Below are 22,659 nucleotides of genomic sequence, written 5' to 3' on the forward strand. Positions count from 1 at the left end.
CCGTGCCTCTGGCCGCCACCTGAGGCTGCTGCCCCGGCAGAGGTACCTCCGGGCAGAGAGGGCTGAGGTCAGCGCCCTGGAAAGGAAGAGGAACATCCTCTGCTGCCTCATCACCCGCATCCTCAAGGTGGAGAAGCAGCTCCACACTGACAACCTGGTGTTTAGGGTACGAAGGGCTTGAGGGGTAGAGGGGGGGCCACCTGTGCGCTGCACTGCACTGCAGTGTGGGGCTCCCTTGGTGCTGTAGGTGATTGATGCCTGTCAGAAGGGCGAGTTGGGGCCAGGGCTGCAGTTCCTGAGCTTCTGCTGCCACAGCGTGGATGTGCTGTCCTGTGTCCTGCACCTGCTGAACCAGGGCTATCTCCGGCGCCAGGAGGAGAGGCCTCATGTCTTGGAATACATCTCTGCTGAACCCACAACACCTCCTGCCTCCCAGGTCCAGCCCCAAGTTGCCTTCCAGACTGTAGAGATCAAGATGGCAGCAAGCCCAGCCTCTGCTGAAAGGAGACAGACTTTTTCCACCTTCAGGTAGACAAGGACCTGGATAGGCTGGGTCCAGTCTGTCTCTCCCTGACTACTTACTTGTGACTTTTATTTTAAATAAATGAGCCAAGCGCCACCCAGTCCCAGTTCGTAGCCTGTCAGAGAGCTCATCTAGCCCGTAGCATTGCTGTGCCCAGGGAGCCCCAACAGCTGTGCTTGCTGGAGGGTGGGAGTAGCCACACCCTGCCTGCATTTGTTCTCTCCCTGCTGTGCTCAGCTGTGCCCTCAGGCGTGGAGGGACACACAACCCCCCTGTCATAATGGTACCAGCATTAATTTATTAAAATTAATCCCGAAAAGTAACCGTACAATAAATTTAAAAAAAATAGAATCTTGTAAAAAAAAAAACCCAGGTGCCCCCATGCCACACCTCCAGCTGGCAGCACCGTGGGGCAGGGCTGGCTGGGAAGGGAGGGGGAGATGAGGGGCACAGCCTCCGCAGCGCTCTGCCAGCCTCAGCAGCAGGGCTGCAGGGGGACTAGGAAAGCCGCTGCGGCTCAGTGTGGGGCTGGCGAGGGGCAGTGGAGGGTTGGTTCGGCCCCCTCCACCATCATGAGCCACCTCCAGTGCTGGGGAACCTGGCGGGGCCCAGCCCAGCTGGGGCCCCGGCTGGCTGGGGAGCTGGCCTTGCAGGCACAGCATGGGAGAGTGGGGCCTGGAGCCGTTTCTGGGTCCCTTCTGGCTGGTGCCAACCCTTGTCCCAGGCTGCTGTCATGGGTCACGGGAGGCAGGTGGCATGGCGCCCTGGCTGGTGTTGGAGGGTGCATGGACCCAGTCTCACTGGCCTCACCTTCACGGGTCTTGGCCCACAGGGAGAGGTGCGAGTGTGGTATCTCCCTCTGCAGAGCAGGCAGGGGCTGGGCCGCAGAAGACAGGGGGCATGAGCACGTCCAGCTCTCCATCTCCCCGTCTCCTCCTGCAACCCTCTGCAGCTCCATCCCAGGGCTGCCCCACATCTCACACACTCTTTGAGTAGCCGAAGATGCCCACAGGGAGGTACTTGACGTGTGTTGGCCACTGTGCTGCCAGCTGGAAAAACTTCACATCGTTCCACTCCACCCCATCTATGGAGACTGAGAGGAGAGGATGGAGTGAGGATAGGGTGCGGCCCTGCTCCAGGCAGCCCATGCTGCTTGGCCTGCCCCCCAACAGCCCTGTGGGGCTTGCGCCTCCCTCTCACCTCTCAACATGGTGTTCTGGTGCTTGGCTGTGCAGATGAGGCGTGTGATCCCTTCGATGACTTGGCTTTTGGGCTCCAGGTCCTTCTCTTTTGGTTTCTTGCTCAGGAACATCACTGGGGGCCAAGGACAGATGGGATCAATGTTAGGATGTCCCCAGCCGGCCCTGGGTGGGACTCTTCACCTCAGGGCTGGCTGCACTAACTGGCCCCTGCTGGGCCACGTCTCAGCCCTGCCCTTCTGCGGGCTCCCCTCTGGCCCTTTTCACAATGGAGTGTGGCCCCACAGCCAGAGAGCACCCCAGGGTGGGCTTGGTTACCTTTCTTGTTTTTCTCCTTGGTGACCACGGTCATGGCCATGGTGTTAGGGGGCACCAGCTCCCCTGTGCCAGGGATGCGGCTGACCTGGAGTGAGCGGAAGTTGCTCTTGAGTGTGTTCTTGATACCCGTCTCCCGCTTCTCACCCTCCTTCTTCCTGTCCAGCCCTTGTGTTGTCCAGTAGTCCACCTGTAGGCCCATCACCTCCACGCCAGGGCTCAGAGACCTGAGCAAAATGGGCAACACCATGCAGCACACAGGTGCCGTCCCTGTTCCTCTCCCTCCCTGGTACCAGTTGCAGCCCACCCTGGGAACACGCTTGCCCAATAACCCCAGGATGTGGCTGCCCCACCAGTGAGCACCTCAAACCATCCCACACCAGCACCCACTGCCTCAGACTGAGTGGAGCTTCCTTACCCGGCACCAGAGAGGCCACTGCTGACAGATGGGGAGGGTGGCGGGGTGCTCACAGTCTCCTTGCCGTAAGGGGCTACTCCACCGGTGGCTGGCACTGAGCTCAGCAGGGAGGGCGTGCAAACTGTGGCATCATCCGAGTCCACTAGCGAGGAAGAGTGTGGGTCAGTGGGGGGGCTGGGGATACCGGCAAGGACCTTCCCCCCAGTGGAGAAGGGAGCCAGGGACTCTGGGCTCCCAGGGACTCACCAGAGGCGCTGAAGGACTGCTCCACCAGGCCCACCTTCACCACCTGCGAGGACAGACGAGTCAAATGAGCCCTGGCATCAGCAGGGCTGAGCGCTGCCCCTTCTCCCCTGGCCCCAATTCTCCCCTGGCCCCTCAACACACTTACCCCCACAAAGGGTACAAACTTCTGGCAGGAGTCCTCGTCAGGGCTGCACAAAGAAGAGAGGCTGGTCAGGCTGGTCTGGGTGTGCTGAGCACTGCGTGCCAGCCTTGTGGCTCAGGGACCCCCACAGCGGCAGGGGCCAATGCTCACGGCCACAGGGACTGTCTCCTCTGCCCTCCCTCCCCTGGGAGCCCCTGTCCCCAACATGGCAGCACAGGGCACACTACACAAGGAGGCAAGGAGTCAGCCCCTCCAGTGCTGGGAGAGGGCTTGCATGCGGGAGGGCAGCCCTGCCCCACTTTGAGGTCACAGCTCCTCTGCACGGCAAGAGGGATGGACGCACATGGGGGGAAAGGGGAGGGGGGGGCCAGGCAGCGGCACAGCAAGCACAAGCCAATACCTGATATAAAAATCAAAATAGAGACTTCTCTTCCTTGGGTGCCAGAAACCAAGAGAAGGGAGAGGTGAGAGTGCAGCTGGAACACGAGCGTCAACCCCCAGGCAGCACAGTGCCAGCTTGCGGCCCCCAGCCCAGCCCAGCCCAGCCCTGGCAGCTGGTCCCCACCACTGGGGCCATCACAGCCCGCCGTTGCTGGAGGGGCCGAGCGCAGCAGAGGGTGGCAGGGGGTGGCACTGCAGGCCTCTCACTGTGGAACCCCAGCTCCCCTCAGCACCCTGCTCCTCACCAGTAGAGTAGAGCATGGGGCCTCACTCGCTTGTACCCCGACTCCCACAGCCTCATCATGGACACAGCCCGGACTGGGGCTGCACAAGACAGGACAGGTGCCCATGGGCCATACTCACCTCTTCTGCTTGTACGTCAGCATCGCCTCCGAAATGGGGAGCTGGTGGGAGAAGCTGGCTCCAGCAATGAACTGAGCGACGCGGCCCGCGATGTCCACAGTGTCTATGAGTGCAAAGAGCCGTGAGGGCCTTGGTAACAGCTGGGCTCCCTGCCAGGGCACTGCTGGCCCCTGCCTGCCCTGGTCCTCACCTGCAATGGGTGGCTCGGCCCTGCTGAACAGCTCCCGCCATGCAGTGTCCAGGAAGAGCGTGCTGTATTTGTTATCCACGGAGGCCAGGTACTTGGCCAGAGGGTGAGAGCCTGCGGGTGAGAAGGGCAACATTGGCTCCAAGGCCGAGGAGCCCAGGGTGATGGGAGAGGACAACCTTGGGGTTGGGCTCATGGTGGCTCTCACCCAGCGGCACAAGCAGGAAGCGAAGGTAGTTGAGCCAGTCGGGTGTCTTGCTGGCCAGCTGCTCCACAAAGAAACGGAGGACCACGCTCAAGTAGCTCTGGTCTCCTGCCACCACCACCTTCACCGGAGGAGGCATGTGGGAGTTACAGTTACAGCTGCCAAAGGGAGAGAAAAGGAGACTGTGAGGGACATGTAGTGGCTCAGCAGCTGGGTCAGGGGGGCAGGAGATGTGCCCTTCCAGGCCAGCCAACCCAGCATCAGAAACCTATTGTTGACAATTTCCAGCTTGCCGAGTGCTGCTGTGGGCACAACTGGCGCTGGGATCCCCTGCTTTTCCCAAGGGTCTATACCTGCTCCTATAGTTATGTCCACAATCCCAAAGGGTCCTAATGAACCCTGGGGGAGCCAGGGCCCTTCCCAGCCCTTCTCTGCAGTCACAGGGAGCCGCCAAGCTGAGCCCGAGCTGTACTCACTATCGCTGGATGCGGGAGACGGTTGTGTTGAAGGCTGCCTGGATGTCCGCCACGGAGCAGGTGGATACAACCAACTGCTTGTGCGCCTGCAGCTGCTCACTCACGTACTGCCAATGCAGAGAGCCCAGGTTAAGGCACCATGGGAGGCACAGCCGTGCTGGCCAGCACTAGCCCATACCTGCCCTGGCCCCTGTGCACCCTGAGATTGACCTGGGGTGTCTGTCCCCACTTATGCCGTGCAGGGAGGCTGAAACCATGTGGTCACCCCTGGCTGCATGCCTGAGCACACCTGTTCCTCCAAGCTCTGCTGCAGGGGGCTGGCTGCCCTAGCCCTCCACTCTCACCTTTGAGCACAGCAGTCACCACCCTGCAATGGCAAGGGCAAAACTGTCCCAAGAACAAGGCTGTGCTCCTTGGGATAAGGGGTTTGGTCCAGGAACCCTCTGATTTAAATTCTGCCATCCCACAGGAGGGCCTAGCTCTAGGCTCAGCCCTCCTCTGCTCATTCCCTTCTCTTGCTCTCTCTCCGACTGTGGCACTCAAAAATCCTGTGCTTCTTCAGGTGTCTGTGTGCAGCTGAACAGTGGTAAACAGGCATTAGTGCTAGACAACGAGGCTTAGAAGATGCCATGACAGGGTTTGGGAATGGGCACTGCTCCTTTTTTCCCCCATCAGGACAAGAGCTAGAGCTGGAACACGCCAAGGATGCGTGGCTTGGGTCAACACTTCACCACCTCTCACTGAGAAGCCTTTTCTTCTGCCACAAACCCTGCCTTGATTTTCCAGCACTGTTTCTGGAGGTCAGATGTAGCTGCAGGATCTTAAAGGGGTCTTATCAGTGCTTCATCTAACTGTTGTTTGCGTGTCTGCATTCACATGCGTGCCCCTGCTCACCTTCAGCAGTCAAGTCCTCCATGCATGGGGGAGGCAGCTGCCCGTCGGGGACTGGGCCCATCCTGACAATGCAGTTAATGCTTTCTGTGAGTGAGGGCTAGGCTTCCCCATCTCTGAGTGGGAAATGGCACCTCTGCTGCTTCCCAGGGCCTGGTGCCAGGGCATCCAACAAAGCTCTGACTAGTGTGGTCACTGAGCCAAGACCAAGCAATGAGGGCACAAGGTACAGTCCGTTAATCAGCCTTTCTGGGACTGCTCAGGGCATTGGTGCTTTGCTGGTGTTTGGGACATGATGGAGAAGACATGCCAGACTCATGTATGTAGCTCAGCACTGTGCAAATGCACTGTCTCCCCAAAGGGCCATGCTGGGGGAGAAGAGGGCACAGCTGGTGCCAGTTTCCCTAGGACACCCTGCTGTGGTTGGGAGAATCCCCTGGGACCCTGCTAACAGCTATCCCCATGCATCCCATTCCCCTCACACCAACTCACCTGCCCCTGCCACTCAGCGACGTTCACCAGCACAATGCTCTCGGGAAGCTGCTCATCTGACACCAGGATCTGGTTCAGCTGATCGTAAACAGACTTTCTGGGTACCTATGACAGCACCACCATGAAGGTTAACTCCAGCTGGCTGCCTAAGCTGCTCTGCCCATGTCTGAAGGCCCAGCAGGGCTCTCAAGTGAGAAGCTTCCAGGTGAGGTGGTTTCCAGAGCCTCACCTGGGTGCTGTGCCATGAGTCCGGAGAGCTCTCACTGTCCAGGCTGCTGGTGCGGCCACCCTGCCCCTTTGAGCTCTGCCGGTCCTTCACAGAGGTGCTGCGGGGACGCCACAACTGCTTGCTCTCTGCCTTGCTGTGAGTGAGGAGATAGAGAGGCAACACTGTTGAGGAAATCCCATCTCCACCAACCCCCACTCAATCCAGGGAGACAGCATGAGCCCTCTCAGCCCTGGCATGAGGCGCAGACCCGGCTTACCTGGGGGACACAGCACTGGGGAGCTCAGCTTTGGTCCCGGGGCCCAGCTGGGCCAGCCTGTCCACACTGCCCTCCCTTGTGGCAGCCTCTGCGGGGGCCAGCCGTGAACACGGCTCCTCCGCAGCCAGCTCCTGAGGGCCATACACAGTCACTTTACACACACTGCACTCCCTGCCCTGCCCCCTGCACCCATGGGTGCCCCCCTCCAGGATAGGCCTGGTGACCCTGCTGGAGAGCCTCGAGGGGGCTTGCCTGCATCTCCTGCAGGCTCTAACCCTCCTTTCACTCTTGCTGCTCTCCAGGCTAATCTACTTGTCCATCAGCCCTGCTTTCAGGCTGGTGGGCACCCCTCGTACCCCAGAAAGCAAGGTGGAGCCTGAGAAACCACCAGCTCCACTCCACATCCCATAGCCTGGACTCACCACTGCAGGGACCTCCACTCCTGGCTCTTCCTGTGGTCGCAACACTCCTGGCTTCCGCTTGTCTGCCTCGCCCTGGGGGACAGGGAGAGGAGTCAGAGCAGGATGCAGCACCCCGAGTGCGGCAGCTGCCAGTGACCCATGCCTGGCCTCACAGAACACGTGCTCCCACAGGGGAGCCCGGCATCCCCCTGGGACCGGCCCCAGAGGATGCCCCCCATCGCTAACCTGTCTGCCTGCGCTGGGAAAAAGAAGAGGAAAGAAGGGAAGGAGCAGCCCCTGGCAGGTGCTGCCTGGAGCTGTGGTCTCCAAGGGAGCTGCAGGCACTGCAGGGATGCTGGGCTGGCTGGGGAGGGAAGGGGGCAACTGGTGGTGGTGGTGGTGGTAGTGGTGGTGTAACTCACAGGGCTGCCCGACTCTTGATCCTGCCCTTTCTGGCTGTGCAGACTGCCGATCTCAGTCTGGGAACCAGAATGAGAGACTCCCTCAAAGAAACGCCTGCAGAGAAACAGACAGACGAACGGACGGACAGACAGACAGACGGGAGAGAAAAAGGCAGGAATAAGAGAGGAACAAAGTCACCATGATCCCAGCACACCCCGCCGGCCTGTCCCAAGCACAGAGCGCTGTGGAGACGTCCCCCACTGGGACACGGGGCCAGACACCCGAGTGTCTGAGTGACTTGCAGCCTGGGAACAACTTGCCAGCAGGCTGCCAGCCCCACACCCTATGGTCTGCTGCAACAATGCTGGGTGCAGGGACAGGATGGGGCCACCCCAGACCAACAGGGCTAAACCTGTGACCCCAGTGAGCTGGAGGCAGGGTCCCTGTCTCCTAGCCAGCAGCAATTTCTCTCTCAGGTGATTCCCCCACCACTGCAGTGCAGGGTGAGAAATCGCCACTGTACCCCATCTCACTGGTATATGGTCTCCATCAACACCACAACCCCAATGTGCTGCTGAATCTCTCTGCCCCCTCTGCACCACCACAGCATCCACAGATTTCTGCTGCCTTCCCTTCTGTTTCCCCTTTTCTAGGGAGGGCTCCTTGCCTCTGACTGCTGCTGCTGTACACTTCCAGCAGCAGCTTCCACCTTTCCCTTCTGCTTTCCCCTTTCCCGAGGCTCTGAAGACCACAGTATTATGCACAGAACCACACCTCAGGTAGCACAGCAGCACAGCAATGTCCTGCTTTGTTTCCCAGCAGTTAAATTCGCCTTTTTTTAGGTATCTGGTCTGATATTTTGGTAGAGCTGCACAGTGCAACTCCAAGGTCCTGTTCCCCAGTCACAATGGTCAACACAGGAACTCCCTTGGGGCAGCAGAACTGTCTCTGCCACCACAGTGTGAGCTTCCACCTTTGCTTCCCCTTTTTGCACCCATTATTTATTTGCCAAGGACCACCCCCACATCCTGTGGTCTGCTCAAAGTCTTTGGGAAAAAGTCTTCAGCAAACAAGCATGCTCTGTCATTGGATCTCACCTGTCAGCTCTTCTAGGACCCCTGCAGCAACTGAAGCCCATCTGCATGCAGTGTGCGACTTTCCTGCACGAGATCTGAGCTAGCTTCCCCCTAAGGTGTATGTTTGTATTTGCTTGATAACACCCAGGAAAAGTTTCTCCTGATTTGCCTGGTCTCCAAATGGGAATACCAGGTTGCAGGTTTCCAGGGATGGCCACAGAGGCACAGGATATAGAGCAGTTCTTCTGTTAGGACTCTTGCCAGAGTTTCCACTGTTTTCTATTGTCCTCATCTGGATATATCTGCAGCTTTTTGCAAGATACTTACAGACCTCTGAACATCTTAGCTGCTCCTTTTAACATGTTTCCTCACTTGTATACAGTATTCTGTGCTGTCAGGCACAACAGTGTGTGCTAGGTTCTTTGCTTTTACTGCTCCAACAAGGACATTTCATCTCAGTAAATGATGGTCCCACCACAAAGCAGCTCTTCAGCAGCAGTGATTATACACTGGCTGGAAGAAGTCAAGGCTCAGTTTTCCTCTCTCTGGCTCCATAATCAGTTGCTACACAACATTTTCATTTACCAAAGCTCCACGTCTAGAGTTGGAATTGCACCCCAGCAGGACATTTTCTCCAGGTCACCCAGGGATAAATGATGTCTCCTGTTATTAACATATTTCTGCCTTCCCCATGCCTCCAATCTCTTGCTACAGGATCTCAGGCATTAACCACCCTGTACAGTCATTAGTCTACATTTGCCTTTTCTCAGCCAGCAATTTCAATCCATGCAGACTATGTTAATAACTTGAGTGAAACTAGAGAATCTAAGTTTTCTAATAACTCACTCCCCAATCAGCATCTCTCCCACACTCCTCTGTACCTTCCAGTAATCCCATCAGAACATGACATACCCCTGGTGCCACTGGCACCTCAAAAAGGTAACTTCATCCCCTTCTTTTTCTTAGACATTGGATGTACCTAGACTGCATACACTCAGTCTGGCTTTCAACACCCCCTTTAAATGGGGCTGTCTCCCCAGTCCCCATGGAAACCGTCTGTTTCTGCCCTCCCTCCCTCACAATTCAGGAGCTTTCATCCCTAGAGGATGTGTTACACTGAGCACAAAGCTCTTCTGCAACTCTCATCTTTCCCTGTTCTGCAGTTTAAAGGCTCTCCTATAGGCATGATTGGGTCTAAGTCTCAGCAATTTGAGATTTAGGCAAATACCAGCCCTTCTGCACAGCCTCCTTCTCTTTTCAATGAATTAGGCCCCTCTCCCCTATTCATTCTCTCAGTCACCTATGGAGACATTTGCTTCTTCACCTTTGATCTTCAATCAAAGGCTCTGACTGTTGAGGTCTTACTTAACAGCCTTAGTTCTAGCTCCAGTTTTGCCCCAGCACAGGAGCGCTCTACAGCTGTGTGGCCTCCCTGGTTGATCAAAAAGATGGCTATTTGCTCCCAACACCACTGGCCCAACCCAGGATACCAGCCACCACTCACCCTTAAGGGACTACTAATGCTCTTGCTCTACAGAGACCTGCACAGTGTCTAGCAGGCGATGACAACAAATAAATTCAGCGTGAGGATCATATCTTGAATTTACAGGCTGGACTGGAAGGTCACCACCAGCTGAAAAGGTTATGCAGGGCCTTGGAACCACGCAGTCTACACTAAAGTCCTTGGCATCGGCTCCCACATGTCCTTAGAAAAAGTACAGACCCAGTAATGTGAATTCAAGGGGATACACACTCAGCAGTGACAGAAACTGAGGCACTAGAGAGCAAACCAAGCTAGAGACACTTTGTGAACAGGCTGAAAAACAGCCCAGGGCCATCCTACCAGAGACAGCGGCAAACATCCAAGGAAGACTGTAACAGCCAGTACAAGCACAAACCATCACTTGATGCTCTCCCAGTGACCAGATGTTCGCAAGCAGGCACTTACACTTAAATGCTCTCACTAAACTTGCCTTATGGTTTACATAATTTACATACATAAACTGTTATCTGACCACAAAAAGGCCTTCTTTTTTCTCCCACAGCACCTGTGTTTCCTTTGACAAGAGACTACGTGAAACTCCTTCTGGAGTCCAAGCAGACCAGCTAAGCAGCCCCCCCCTTGCCCACATGCTTGCTGTCTACTTCACAATGACTTCTGGGTTTGTGAAAAACACAACTTCTGTCACGCTCCTTTCTTCCCCAGTGCCCCATGGGTTCCTGAATCCAGCAGATTTAATTTCAAACAGTTTGCCTGTGGCAGACCAAGTCTGCTATCCCTGAATACTTTCAGCAGGGATTACAACTAAATCAAATTATATTTAAATACCAAACTACAGAAACAATAATGACAAGTAAGCTTGGTTTGGCTAGAAGAGACCCAGCACACTGTGAGGCAGCCAAGTAGAAAGACAATAAAAGGCAACTTTCTCACAAAAGGACAGCACAGAAACAGAACAGCCATGAGCAGAGAGGCCAGGTGAATGCAGATCTCATGGGAAAAAAGCCTGGTTTCACTACACGGTCCACTGGAAACCTCTGTGCCAAGTCAGCAGTGCTTGGCAGAGCAAGACAAGCCACCACGTGCCTGGGGAATGGGTGAGGAACACAGTTGCTAGTCACATGTCTTCACAAAGGGTAGGAACACAGCATGCAGATCTCACATGGACACAAGGACTGGCCCAAGCAGTCAAAAGTGCTCAAAAGACAGGCATGCTTCAGTGTGGAGAGCCCTGAGAAGGCCAGGACTGTCAGCAAAAACACATGAGAGCTGGGAACAGCAGGGGCTTAGATCAAGTAAGTACTCTTCCAGCAGATCAGTGTCAGATGCTGGGCTGGCAGGAAATTATATGAGACTATATGTGAAGGAAACCAGTTTTAATGGGCAGGTTTGAGTTTATTAAACAGGATACGCAAGTGAGGAGCTCAGTGATGCCAACAGAAGATGGCGATGGGAGTGGAGACAAGGCAATGCCAGCATTAGCCCAAGCAACAGAAAAGTGTCAGAGGCCACTTCTCCAGGTCCCATAGACTGTGATGGCCTGTGACTCCCTGCAACCCTTACCTCAGGGTGGGCTTGGGTGTGCTGTGCACACTCTCATTGTCCTCAATGTCCGGGCCACTGTCACTGTTGTTGCACTCTTCCAGGCTGTCATAGAGCAAGCCCAGGTCTTCCTCCACCTCCTGGGTCTGGTCTACTGGGTCAGAGTCCAGGACCTGTGGGACCAAGCCCAGGGGGGAATGAAGAGATATATGGAGACACCGGCATCCCAGGCCAGGCACGTCCAAGCTCCATCCCAGCCATGAGGCACACCATGGCACTGCTCCCACCTCAGAGAGCCAAATCCAGGCTGTGGGAGAAGCAAGTGACACTGTCACTGGGCCAATGGAGGGTGCCATGAGCATGACATCCAAAGGAGTCTCAGACACCCATCATACTCCCTGGGAGTTAAGAGACCTGGGAAGACCACCACTGGTTGTGCTGCACACTCGGTGTAGGCTCCCAGCCAAGGCCAGCTACCCCCAGGCTGATGTTAGCCTGCTCTCAGACGTGAAGAGGATTGCCCCTGTAATGCCAGCTCCTGGGGCAGAGCCAGAGTATGACAACACCCTTCTTCCCCTGACCCCTCTCCCCAACAAGAAGATGTTTTTGATTTAAGCATGAGGCTCAGAGCTGCATTCTTCAAACAGAAGGCTTTGGAAAAGCCAAGGCTTTGTGTCATGTCTCACACCACCTTTGGTAACACCCCAGAGCACCTGCAGCTCATGCCTTGTGCTCCCAGTGAGTGGGAAGCAGCACTCTGACACCTATACATCTGCAGGAGACACTGCCAGGTGGGGCAGCCTTCCCGCTTCTTACCTCCTCCGTCACTTTAAACCTCTTCAACAAAGCCACAAATTTCTGCTTGAAGTTTGGTTGCTAAAACAAAACAAGGGAAGAAAAAAAGATCAGCAAAACTATCAAACCATATTCCAAGATGACTAACGTATAGGCCACTGTTGCTCTCTTTAGTATGCCGTTGACTCCTCTTTGGGTTCACAGCTGAAGGTCAGCTATGATCTCCCTTGCTCTTTAAGTTTGCTGTAGGATTTGGACTAAACCTGGACTCCGCAAGAAGCCACTGTATCTGGGCATGAGGGAGGGTGCAAAAACTCAGACTCTCTGCTACAGGCTGGAATAGTACTTTCTCTCCATTTAAATCCCCTTTCTCCTCAGGTCATCTTGTTGAGGAATACTGCCTTCAAGCAAGAAAAGACAGGGAACAAACTCAGGAAAAGGGTGCTCAGGGGCCTGCAGGGCTGAAGCAGCTGGGTATGAGGAGATGCTTAGGGCTGGCAGGGCAGCTCCTCCCTTCTACTGACAGGAAAAGGAGCTGCTAATGGTTCACCCTTCCTCATGCCAATCTTGCCCTTCCTCAGGGAAGGAAAGAGAAGAGACCGTGTCACAGCAGCAAGTCAAAACTGGTGCACACAGGTCATCATTGACACAAAGCCAGGTGAAACACAATACAGACTGTAATCTGGGGTACAGCTCTGAGCAGCATACTAACTCATTCATGGCAAGAGGTTTGCCCCTTCTTCTCAGAGCCAAAGGCTCTCTCCCCTGGCTCTGCACCAGTGCCAGCATCCTCCCCAAACCACCCTCCACTCCCTGCAGGGAGGGGAGGAAGTGAATCCCTTCCATCCCTTTGATCATGTTGTAAATGCTGATGTTACTCTGGTCATTGATGTGGTTCGGATCATTTTCCTCCTAGCCTTCTTGGTTTTCCTCAAGTCATCCTCTTCGTCAAACAGATCCTACAGGTAAAAGGTCACAGCACATCAGAGCAACTCAGAGTGCAGGGAGCAGCATCTCCTAGAAGTTCTCCTGCCCTGTGCTTGCCCCCCATTTAAAAAAGCTCTGGTCCACTCTGCTCCCAGAATCTGGCTTTCACTTCTCCCTCTTTAGCACTGTCCCCCTTCCTCAGCATCTCTGCCCCCAAGCACCCCCCACAGGGACATGTACCAGCAAGATTCAGAGAGACAGCAGCTTTCTGCAAATCCTTGTTACAACCTAAAACTCCTCTCTGCACTCACCAGCCTCCCTGTAACCCATGTTTTGTTCTCCTGCTCTTCCCTTTCCAGTATTAAATCAAAGATCACAGCACCTGAGCTCACAAAAAGTCTTCCAGGGATCAGCCTCAGCCACACGCACAGCTCACAGGGATATGGTGCGCTGATGTGTTAACCCAGTGTGATGGGACAGGTAATGTGGAGGGCCCTGAACATGAGTTTGTCCCTCTGCTTGATCAGCACGCTACCACAAGTCTTTGTTTGGCCTCCAGTGTAGGCACCACAAGAGGACAGTGAACAGCAGTGGCAGAGCTCATCAACAGGACTAGGATGGGTCTGCCACCTCTGACCATTTTCAGACCCAGACTGTACTTCTTCCTAAAATCTCTGTCCTCTCTCAGAGAGAGGGCAGCCTCTGACCTGTTGTCACAGGGAGATGGACGAGAATCATGGTGCAAAATGGTGGGGGCTCAGTGGGCGTTTTATGCTGCAGACCAGGCAGCTCCAAGGACAAATGAGTGAGACCTATGGCTCTCCAAAATCCCTTGCCCCACCATGGACTTGACTGCAGCCCACAGTTCTTTCTGCTATCAGGTATCGTGGCTCCCTGCCCTCTGAAACTATGACAAATGTTTACAACGGAGATGAGAGGGCTCAGGGTGATCCCTCAACCCCTGACTCTACTCCCAGAAATGGGACCAGCACATAAGCTACCATGCCAGGCCTCCCTTACCTGACCCTGCACAGCATCATCACTGGCTTCCTGCTCTGAGGAGAAGCTGTCATCCTCTTCTTCAGAGTAGTTATCAATATCTGGGGAGCGATCTGAAAGCAGAGAGTGAACATGCCACAGCTAAGCAGGACGCCTATCACAGCTCCAGTAAAACGATTGGTATTGCTGGCAGGTGCTTGGGGATGCACTCATTTACCCATATCCTGCCCCAAACGCTTGCCTTCAGGTCTGTGATGAGTGCTAACACACCTGAAGCTTTGATTTTAGGACCTGAAGGGATGCTCCCGTCCTCATGGTCAATGGGTTGACTGGACAAAGAGTAGATACTGATTTCAGCCACTCGGATGCTCGCGTCCTTCATGTTGCTGTGGAGGCCCAGAAGCTGCCCGCCATCTGTTGGGTGCTGCATCACCTAGGCAGACAGACAAGCCCCCTGCCAGGGTGACACAAGGGCAGCTGGCAGCCCACCCCCTCTGTCACAGCTAGCCAACAAGCCAGAGCACTCACAGCACCGAGCACCTGTCAGGCAGCCCAGCTCCCTTCCCAGCGATGGCACAGGGAGGCCATGCGAAGCTTCCCACTGTTCCCAGCACCCAGTACCTCAGCCATGTTAATGATGCCCACTGCAAGGGTCTTGTAGCCTAGGATCGTGCGGTTCTTGTATCTCTTCCTCCGCTGCAGCATGATCTGTAGTTTGTTGCCATCTCTCTTGAGGAAGTGTGGGTACTGGGGAAGGGAAGCACAGGGAAGATGGCAGCATGAGAGCAGGTCTCAGTGGGACGCACAGGTAGAAAACTCTTCCTCAGTGCTGATCTGACCTGCTGAGCTTTGAGATGCCCCTCAAAGGTCACCTGCCCTCCACATCATTCTCCAAATCCCCATGCCCAGCAAAACAATCCCTGGAGCAATGGAGCAGCTGGCCAGCAGCAGGAATCCGTGCTGTTATGATGTGAGCATGGACAACCACAGGAGGTCCCTCCTCAGAGGCTGCCCCCTTTACACTGAGCCCCCAAAGCCGTGCTTGCCAAGAAATGCGAAGTGAGGGGAGCATCAGGAAGCCCAGGGGACCAGGCAACACAAAGTACCTGCAGTGAGAAGGTCAGCTCCAGCTCGGTCTCCATCAGGCCGCCAGGCGGGAGAGCATATTCATTTGATCTCAGGACTCGCTTTGAACCCTACAACAAGATTGGTAGATGCACACAGCTAAGCTGGAGAATCTTAGCCACAGACTCGACTACATATCACACACACACACACACACACACACACACACAAGTCAATGGTGTTCACAGTCCACAAGGAAAGAGCCAATGCTTTGACTCTGTTCTGTTCTGCTCTACCTCACACATACCAATCGGTGCTTCGCAAAAGCCTGCAGTTTCTCCTGAGCTGCCAAAGGCCTTTCTCCTTGCCCACCTGCCACAAAGCACTTGCTCTTCCCAAGCCTGCTCTGTGTAACCTGGCTCTGTGCACCTGGAGCCCACCAGCCACTGTGGAGGGAGGGGGACACTGCTAGAGCCAGAGGGAGCTATGCACACAGCACCAGCAGGGGAAGGAAAGTGTCCAACACCTTGCCCCTCCAGGAGAGCACATCTCTGCCCCCCAGGTCACAGAACCAGGGCAGACCCCTGCCCAAGCACAGCTGGCAATATGGCTCTGCTGAGACCAAGGCAGGATGTCCCAAGGGAACAAGGGTCCTGTCCCATTCCCCCACACACTTTGCCCATCTTGTGTCAGAAAACTCCTCCTAGTCCTTTCCTCCAGCAACAGTCCTTATCTCTCCACATCTACAAATGGGGTTTTGCCCCAGAAGGGCAGTAAGAGAGGCACTCTAACCACAGGCCCACTACAACTCCTTCCTTTACTTCTGTCCTATCTTTACTATCTCTATGTCTTGGCTGCTGACAGAGACACTGAATGACTTGGACGATGAAAAATGCTGTCTGCACACACCATGCTTGCTTGGTCGCAGGGTGGCACAACTCACAGACCCCCCCAAAAGGCCCATGCCTACCGGCTGCAGGGCTATGGGACCAGTTCCAAGTTTAAAATAGCCCATGGTGGTTCCTCACTCTCTCCTGCCTCCCTGTGAATGGGCCAGCAAGCTTAGACACTGAATTAGGGAAGCAACAGGATAGGCCAGTACAGCTGTTCTTGCAAATCAGTTATCACTGCTTAATAAGCACTCCTTAACTTAAACTGTGGGCTAGTGAGCAGATGGGTCAAAGCTAACCAAATACGCACAGCAGTCCAGAGGAACTGACTCTCATCTCATGTATGTTGCCCCTTCCCAGGACCTCACACCTTGCCCAGCTTGATCCTGACAGATGCTGTGGCCAGCAGGATCCTAAGTTAGCCATGGCCAGAGACCCTTCAGCAACTTCAACAAATCCTAGATTTGGCTATGGTTAGATGAGGTTAGAGCCTTGGTGACGTTAGAACCCCCAGCTCCTCCTCTCCACTGCAGATGGGACAGCAGCCCCCAAAGTCATGACACGAGCATGCAGGTGGCACTCTGCAATCAAAGAGAATGGCCACGGACATAGGTGTTTTTCAGCACCCAGCGAGCACCAAGGAAGCTTCAGCAGGGTCCAGCAAGCCTGGGTGGTGCTGACATAAGGCCCTTCTTGCATCTCTGTTGCTGGCGTTACCCGTGCTACCACGGAAAAAGAACAGCCTATAGAGCAGAGGCAAGAAAGGCATACACACTTTGCAGTGATGCAGAATTACAGTTCTCACTGATACCTCAGCAAAGACAAGCTCTAGCAAAACACTCCTTGCTTTTCAAGAGGTCCGGTCCAAGCTGTCTGCAACATTGTTCCCAGCAACTGTGCCAGGAGTGAGATTTTCCTGTGAAAGGTCTTCCAAGAGAGGAGGCGGAGCTCATCTCTTTCACCATCTGTGAGCTTTCCTGTCCAAGAATGCACTGACTCTTCCTGAACTCTTCTTTAATATGACATGATAGGTGGTCACTATGACAGTGACCATTTACCTTAGCACATTTACCATTTGCTGTTTGTTGCAGAAAGACTGTCCACCAAAAATTTGTTCTTTCATCAAAACATACATACTGGTGCAATTATTCTTCCTGAAGATGCTATTTCTGGGGACAGAGTTACGGCAAAGGAAAGGTGAGGACAGCCTGGGTGGTGACTCACTGGTCTGGTGAGTAAAGGTTTCATAAACATTGCCATCCTCTGTGCTACTGTCATTTACCACTATGGAAGTTACACACCCAGCTCCAAGCCTTGGCTCTGGCCGTCAGAGAAATGCCGGTGCACATCCATGTGGTATTTCAATAACTGGGACAAAGGCTAGTTCATTATCACAATGCAAGCAGCAGTGGAGCTCAAAGACCCCTAAACAGCAGTGCTTTTTAGGTATGGGCCAGTTCTTTATGGGGCAATGACCTGGCAGGCTGCACCCTGGCTGAGCTCAAGTCCTAGGAGATACCTGGCCTGTGGGTTCACATGAAGGGAGAGAGATCATAATGTCTAAGCTCAGTCAGAGGACCAACTCACAGGACACCATGGAGCATAGCACCTGGGTCACGGGGTAGAAAAAGGGCTAAACATTGTACTGCAAATGCATGAGGTACAGTCCTTTCAGCAAGGTAAAGCCATTACCTAAAGCTCAGCTTAGGTTTCTTGAAATGGATGGCACTCACATATCCGGTAGGAAACACTGATCACCTTCAGGAGCAAACCATGACCCAGCAGAAACTAGCATTGCTCCAATTAAACAGATTAGAAACTAGCACCTGGGGGCTACTACCTGCCCAGGGAGTTAAGAATAATTTGGGATTTCTAGTAAGGTCACACAAACCTCATGAGGTTCAATGAAGGTAAAAGCAAAGTCCTTCTCTACAACACTCCATGACTGTGATGCCTGAGAAGAATCCCAGGCAGCAGGGTAGGCTCTGGAGAAAGGGGCAGGGGGGATCCTGGGGGACATCAAGGTACCCTACAGTGGCAGCATGCCCTGCAGCAGCAATGACATCAATCTCAGCCTCAGCAAGTGTGCAGGCAGAAAAAAGGGATTCCTCCCCTCTGTTTAGCACTGTTGATGCCACAGCTGGATTCCAGAGCCAATTTGGGCTCCTCAGTACAAGACAGACATGGACAGACTGGAGCAAGTCCAGCAGAAGACATCAGGATGGTCAGGGGCTGGAGCACAGCACATTCAAGGAGAGGCCGACTGAGCTGGATTTGTTCAGCTGTAAAAAGAGAGGGTGAAGAGGTACTTTACTGCTGCCTACAGACACTTAGCAGGAGGGTGCAGAGAAGACAGAAGAGAACTCCTCTCAGAGGTGCAGAGAGACAGAGTAGGAGGTAATGGGGATGAGCTGGCACATGGGACATTACCGTTGGATGTTGGGATATTTTTTTTCTCTGCGAGTGCAGCCAAACCTTGGGACAGAACACAGAAAGTCTGAGGCTTCTCCATCCCTTGAGAAATTCAAATCTCAACTGGCCATGGCCTTGAGCACCTGATGTAGCTCAGCTGTTCTGCAATTCAGTAATGTCAGGCAAGAACAATTTCTCAGAAGAACAGCTGAGTATCACCATCAGTACTAGAGGAAAATGTAATATCAGACTGTTAGAGTGAAGAACACAGATGACGAAGACCGTCAAGGAAGTGAAAATCAATAGGGAGAGGTTATGGTCACAGATCTTCACTACCTAATAGATTGAAAACATACAGGAGCTTTCACTACTATACACAGGCACATGATGCCCGGGTCTGGCTTGCAAGGTACAATACCCAGTTTCAGGTATAAATCTGTCCTGATGGGTCTTGTTTAAAGCATAGAGTTGCGGCTAGAACAGCTTACCAAACCTGGAAAAGGAGAGAGGACTAACAGAGTATGGGAGACCAGGCCAAGGCAGAGAGCAAGGCACTATTCAGAATTCAAGCTAAAGGTGCATTTTGGGAGAGAATAGCCCATTAAATATCTTCAGCAAATTCAGTTCTTCGGAGGGTAGCTGTGAATGCTGAGGCAGGAGTGGAAAATCCTTCAAGTGGTTATAAAAAGATTAGGAACAAAGCATGAGTGAAGTGTAGACAGAAGACTTTGCACGTACCTTCCATGCATAGCAAGAAGGAGCAAAAATCCAAGTTCCTGCAGGGAGTAGGGCTGGGACAGCAGGTAGGCCTGTCAGAGGCAAACAAGCTTCTCAGCCTGGCCTATTTTGTAGCACACATTCTGGTCCACTATGTAGGGGCTGACAGCATCAGCCCTCTACAGCAGCACTAAGGGTTGAACCTGAGTCACCAGCCACATCCTGCAAGCAGCTGCAGGAGGATCTGCATCCCTCCCGTAGCACCTGTCCCAGGAGCTGAAGGTTCTGGGAGTGGTGGGGCTTGTTTGCTTCTTTGGTTATTTCCTCTATTCATGGCTCTAGACTTGGTGCTTCTGAATTATGGTAAGTCTCTCTGATGAGAGGGAGCACCATGTTTCCCTTCACACCGTAACCAGTTATGATGCCAAGACAGGTATCTGCACCTTTATGGAGCTGAGCCAGGCACATCGGAATCTCTTAATGCCATGCTGAGCAATACACAGAAGGAAACACTCTATGCCATCTCCAGTATGTTAAAACAAATAACGAAAGGATAAAAGTTAAAAAACCACTGAAGTGATATGAGAGTAAGTCCCCTTTTTCACAGTAGTTTAGACTTTATCTCACTGGAAGCCACTGATCATTAAATATGCAAATCACCTCTGGGAAATGGGTATGTTCTGTGGACATAGAAAGGTCCCTTAGCCCTTTGACAACAGTCTTTTCAGATGAAGGAACAGATAACAGCACATGCCACACTTGGAAGCTGTCTTTTAAGACCAGAACATGATCACTGTGAGAAGATTAGATATTCTAGACAGGCTCATACTATCCTTTGGGTCACGTACATTCATTGACCAGTGTGTCTCCAGCACTAGGGCTGTTGTCTTGGTGCCATCTCCACTGAGGCAGTGTCAGAGCTTTGTTTCCATGCAATCTACCTTTCAGGGCAGCAGCTTCCTGACAGGCAACTTTCTTAACCCAACAGAGCTACTACTGAAATGAGAGAAAATATAGCTCCCATTTCCACTAGTCCCCAGTTGCCCCATTGGGAAATTGCAGGTCCTCCACAAATTACATGCATCAGCTGTTTCCATCCAAAAGATGGAGATGGCAACGCTTGTTGGGCAGCCTTCAAACAGCTTCTTGCTAGCGTGAGTCATTTGTTACCTAGGAGAGGAGCAGGAGGGATGGATCCAACTGAGGCCATTCTGTAGGCAGACTGCACTGAAGCAGCCTACAGCTTCCATCTGCCTTCCAGGAAAGCTCAGCAGTCCCTGACCCTGCCAAGACAGCTGGTCAGGCAGGTGGAAGCAGCCTGGAGGCACACAGATCCACCCCAGTGAGTCTTGAACCACAGGGTAATGTGGGCAGAAGCATTCTCCTCCAGTTTCCTTCAGCTTTGCAGAAAGCCTGCACCAGCATGCAGCCATGGGTATGTGGTCACACAGAGAGGAGCTGATCATGTTTAAATTAAGACCCTGAATGCAGCCTCCATTGCCTGGCTAGGAAAGGAGACCTGCAGTGAAGAGTCCCTGTGGCCTCAGTCACTGCTGAGGCCTATTACCAACAGGGTGCAAGATTGGCCTGTAGCAGGGACAGGGGTGATCTGTTTGAAAGAGCTGGAGTGCCGCTGTGCAGCCTCTTTCACAGTCTCACATTGTGGTTCATGAGAAAGAAGGCAGCTGGGGACATACATGCTCAGCACATGGCAGCCTCAGCAGAAGGTGGGGTCTGCACAGGAGCCCAAGGTTCCCCAGTCCGGAGAAGCACAATCAGCTTGGGTTGACAGTGCAGGAGATAAAAGGAGTGAGGGGTCAGTCTAGCCCTCCCTGCCTCATGGGACCCAGAGCCCCCAGCTGGCTCGCAGCCCCCAGTCCTGTGTTGCTGGCACCTGTGGCCCAGCCTTGATTGCTCCCGCATTTCCAGGGGCCAGGCAGCTCTCTCCTGCCCAGGTTGTTCCCTTGCTAAAGCCTGCACCGAAAGGGTGCAGGTCTCTGGGGTCTCGAGGCTGAAAGCCCAGTGCTTTCAGCTCTCCTGAATGGCACCAAACACACTGATGGAAATGACAGCAAAATTGGACATTGGTCAATAGTGTATGGACCACAGCATCCTCCTGCTGTCCTCACTCCAGGCTCTGGGTTTCACACATTTCGCTTTCAGCTCCTTCTGTGCAAGTGAATGAGATCGGCCATGAAGGCAAACCCCAGTTCCCAGAGCTTCACTAATACTGCAGCTTCCAGCACTAATCCAGGATTTAGATCCTAATGTGTGTGGCACAAAGAGCTCTGTGGGAGCGCAAAGCTGCTGAGCTCCCACCCCACAGTGCTTTCAATGGGATCAGCAGCTTTTCTGCCAGCTGACAAGAACGAAGGAAGGACACCAGCATCTCAGCTGCATTACGGGAGCTGTGGCAAGGACAGCCTACTCAAGAGGCATCTTGCTTCCATGCTGTCCTTTGGCAGGTGGAAAGGATGTGCCCACATCCACAGGGACCCAACTGTTCACCAACAGCTGCAGAGAGGGAGAGGGGAGGATCACACACACCAGCATGGCAGCAAATTCCCTCTTCCCTTAGTGACAAAGATCCTCTCCCCTCCCTTCTGCCTGATTTAGAGTAGAGGCACCAGACCTAGCAGGAATGCACAGAGAAAGGGAGGGGACAGCAGAGGCAGCAGTGAGATCACACAGGGTGCAAATGTCAGCAGAAGTCATGCACAGAGCTGATGATCCCTTGCACCCTTCCCCTCCCACCCCATCCTTCACTCCCTAGGGAGGGGATCTGGATGGAGGGCACTGTCAGAAACCACGCAGCACAGAGCCTGTCTAAAGGGTTGGGAACAGTGGGGTAGGGGATGCCAAGCTGTGAACAGCAGCTAGAAGGAGGGCTTTGGCTGAGGCAGGCGGGGAAGCAAGACATACTTCGTCCCAGCACAGAGGCCTGACCAAATTCATCCCTGATACAAATCAACACCAGGCAGTTTACTGCTGTCTCTGGGGCATCGTTTCCACCTGCCCGAGAGTCAAAATCTCCTCAAGGGTGCTAACTGAGACAGAAGCAAGGGGTTGGCACAAGGCAAGGGACATGCAGACCAGCACTTCACAGAGGGCACAAGGATGGGCTTGCTACCATCAGGCAGCAGCAAGAAGAGGAGCCTACCTGAATCTTCACAGCGATAAGCACAGAGCTCAGCTCTTTGTCCAGCTCTTTCAGCACTGTGAGTTTCTTCAGGCGCAGACTGCAGAGCCTGTAAGACAGAGAGAATGGGACACATTCAGGCACCACCATCCCTGGGGCCCTGCCACATGGCACCCAGTGCTCAGAAGGCAGCCTGGATGCTTGGCCCAGCCACAGGCACAAGCTTGGCTGAGGAACACTGGCATTCATGCACCACCAAAACAGCCCATTGGGGAAAAAAGGAAAGAAGGAAAATTAACAGAGCTAAAGCAGGCTTAAGGGATTAGCATGCGACAGGAAGTCCAACAGCAGGCCATGTGGTAAAGAGATCCCTTCCCAAGTAGGGCTGTTGCCAGCTCTGCTTAAATCTA

At 53.7% G+C, this 22,659-nt stretch overlaps 1 protein-coding gene across 2 annotated transcripts; it reads right to left on the minus strand.

Annotated features, from left to right (window-relative positions):
- Window positions 1–886: 886 nt before the first annotated feature.
- On the minus strand, window positions 887–22,556 carry LOC113478150 (phosphofurin acidic cluster sorting protein 1-like). Of its 2 annotated transcripts, XM_026845070.1 has the most exons (24): window positions 22,271–22,556; window positions 15,133–15,222; window positions 14,648–14,773; window positions 14,297–14,459; window positions 14,048–14,139; window positions 12,979–13,059; window positions 12,122–12,181; window positions 11,327–11,478; window positions 7,207–7,300; window positions 6,806–6,877; window positions 6,384–6,514; window positions 6,128–6,260; window positions 5,899–6,003; window positions 4,516–4,622; window positions 4,043–4,197; window positions 3,838–3,948; window positions 3,648–3,750; window positions 3,244–3,276; window positions 2,847–2,889; window positions 2,702–2,744; window positions 2,456–2,597; window positions 2,041–2,264; window positions 1,724–1,837; window positions 888–1,616 (listed from the first exon to the last, which is right to left on the minus strand). In XM_026845070.1, exons 1-24 carry the CDS (start codon window positions 22,496–22,498, stop codon window positions 1,501–1,503), a joined length of 2,718 nt encoding a protein of 905 aa, XP_026700871.1. In that variant the 5' UTR covers window positions 22,499–22,556; the 3' UTR covers window positions 888–1,500. The 2 variants fall into 2 exon arrangements, with proteins under 2 accessions (XP_026700872.1, XP_026700871.1); XM_026845071.1 differs by lacking the exon at window positions 3,244–3,276 and having other exon boundaries at window positions 887–1,616.
- Between the last annotated feature and the right edge of the window lie 103 nt (window positions 22,557–22,659).

Source organism: Athene cunicularia (genome assembly GCF_003259725.1).
Source record: "Athene cunicularia isolate RWA chromosome 3 unlocalized genomic scaffold, athCun1 chr3_part1, whole genome shotgun sequence".
NCBI classification, from domain to species: Eukaryota; Metazoa; Chordata; class Aves; order Strigiformes; family Strigidae; genus Athene; species Athene cunicularia.

Excerpts from the sequence above, each read along its gene's own strand:
- LOC113478150 (XM_026845070.1), bottom strand. The coding sequence starts at position 22,498 with ATGAATGCCAGTGTTCCTCAGCCAAGCTTGTGCCTGTGGCTGGGCCAA. Across the intron at positions 6,878-7,206 it reads ATCAAGAGTCGGGCAGCCCT|GGCGAGGCAGACAAGCGGAA; the intron begins GTGAGTTACACC and ends CCTGTCCCCCAG. Across the intron at positions 2,598-2,701 it reads GCAGTCCTTCAGCGCCTCTG|TGGACTCGGATGATGCCACA; the intron begins GTGAGTCCCTGG and ends CTTCCTCGCTAG.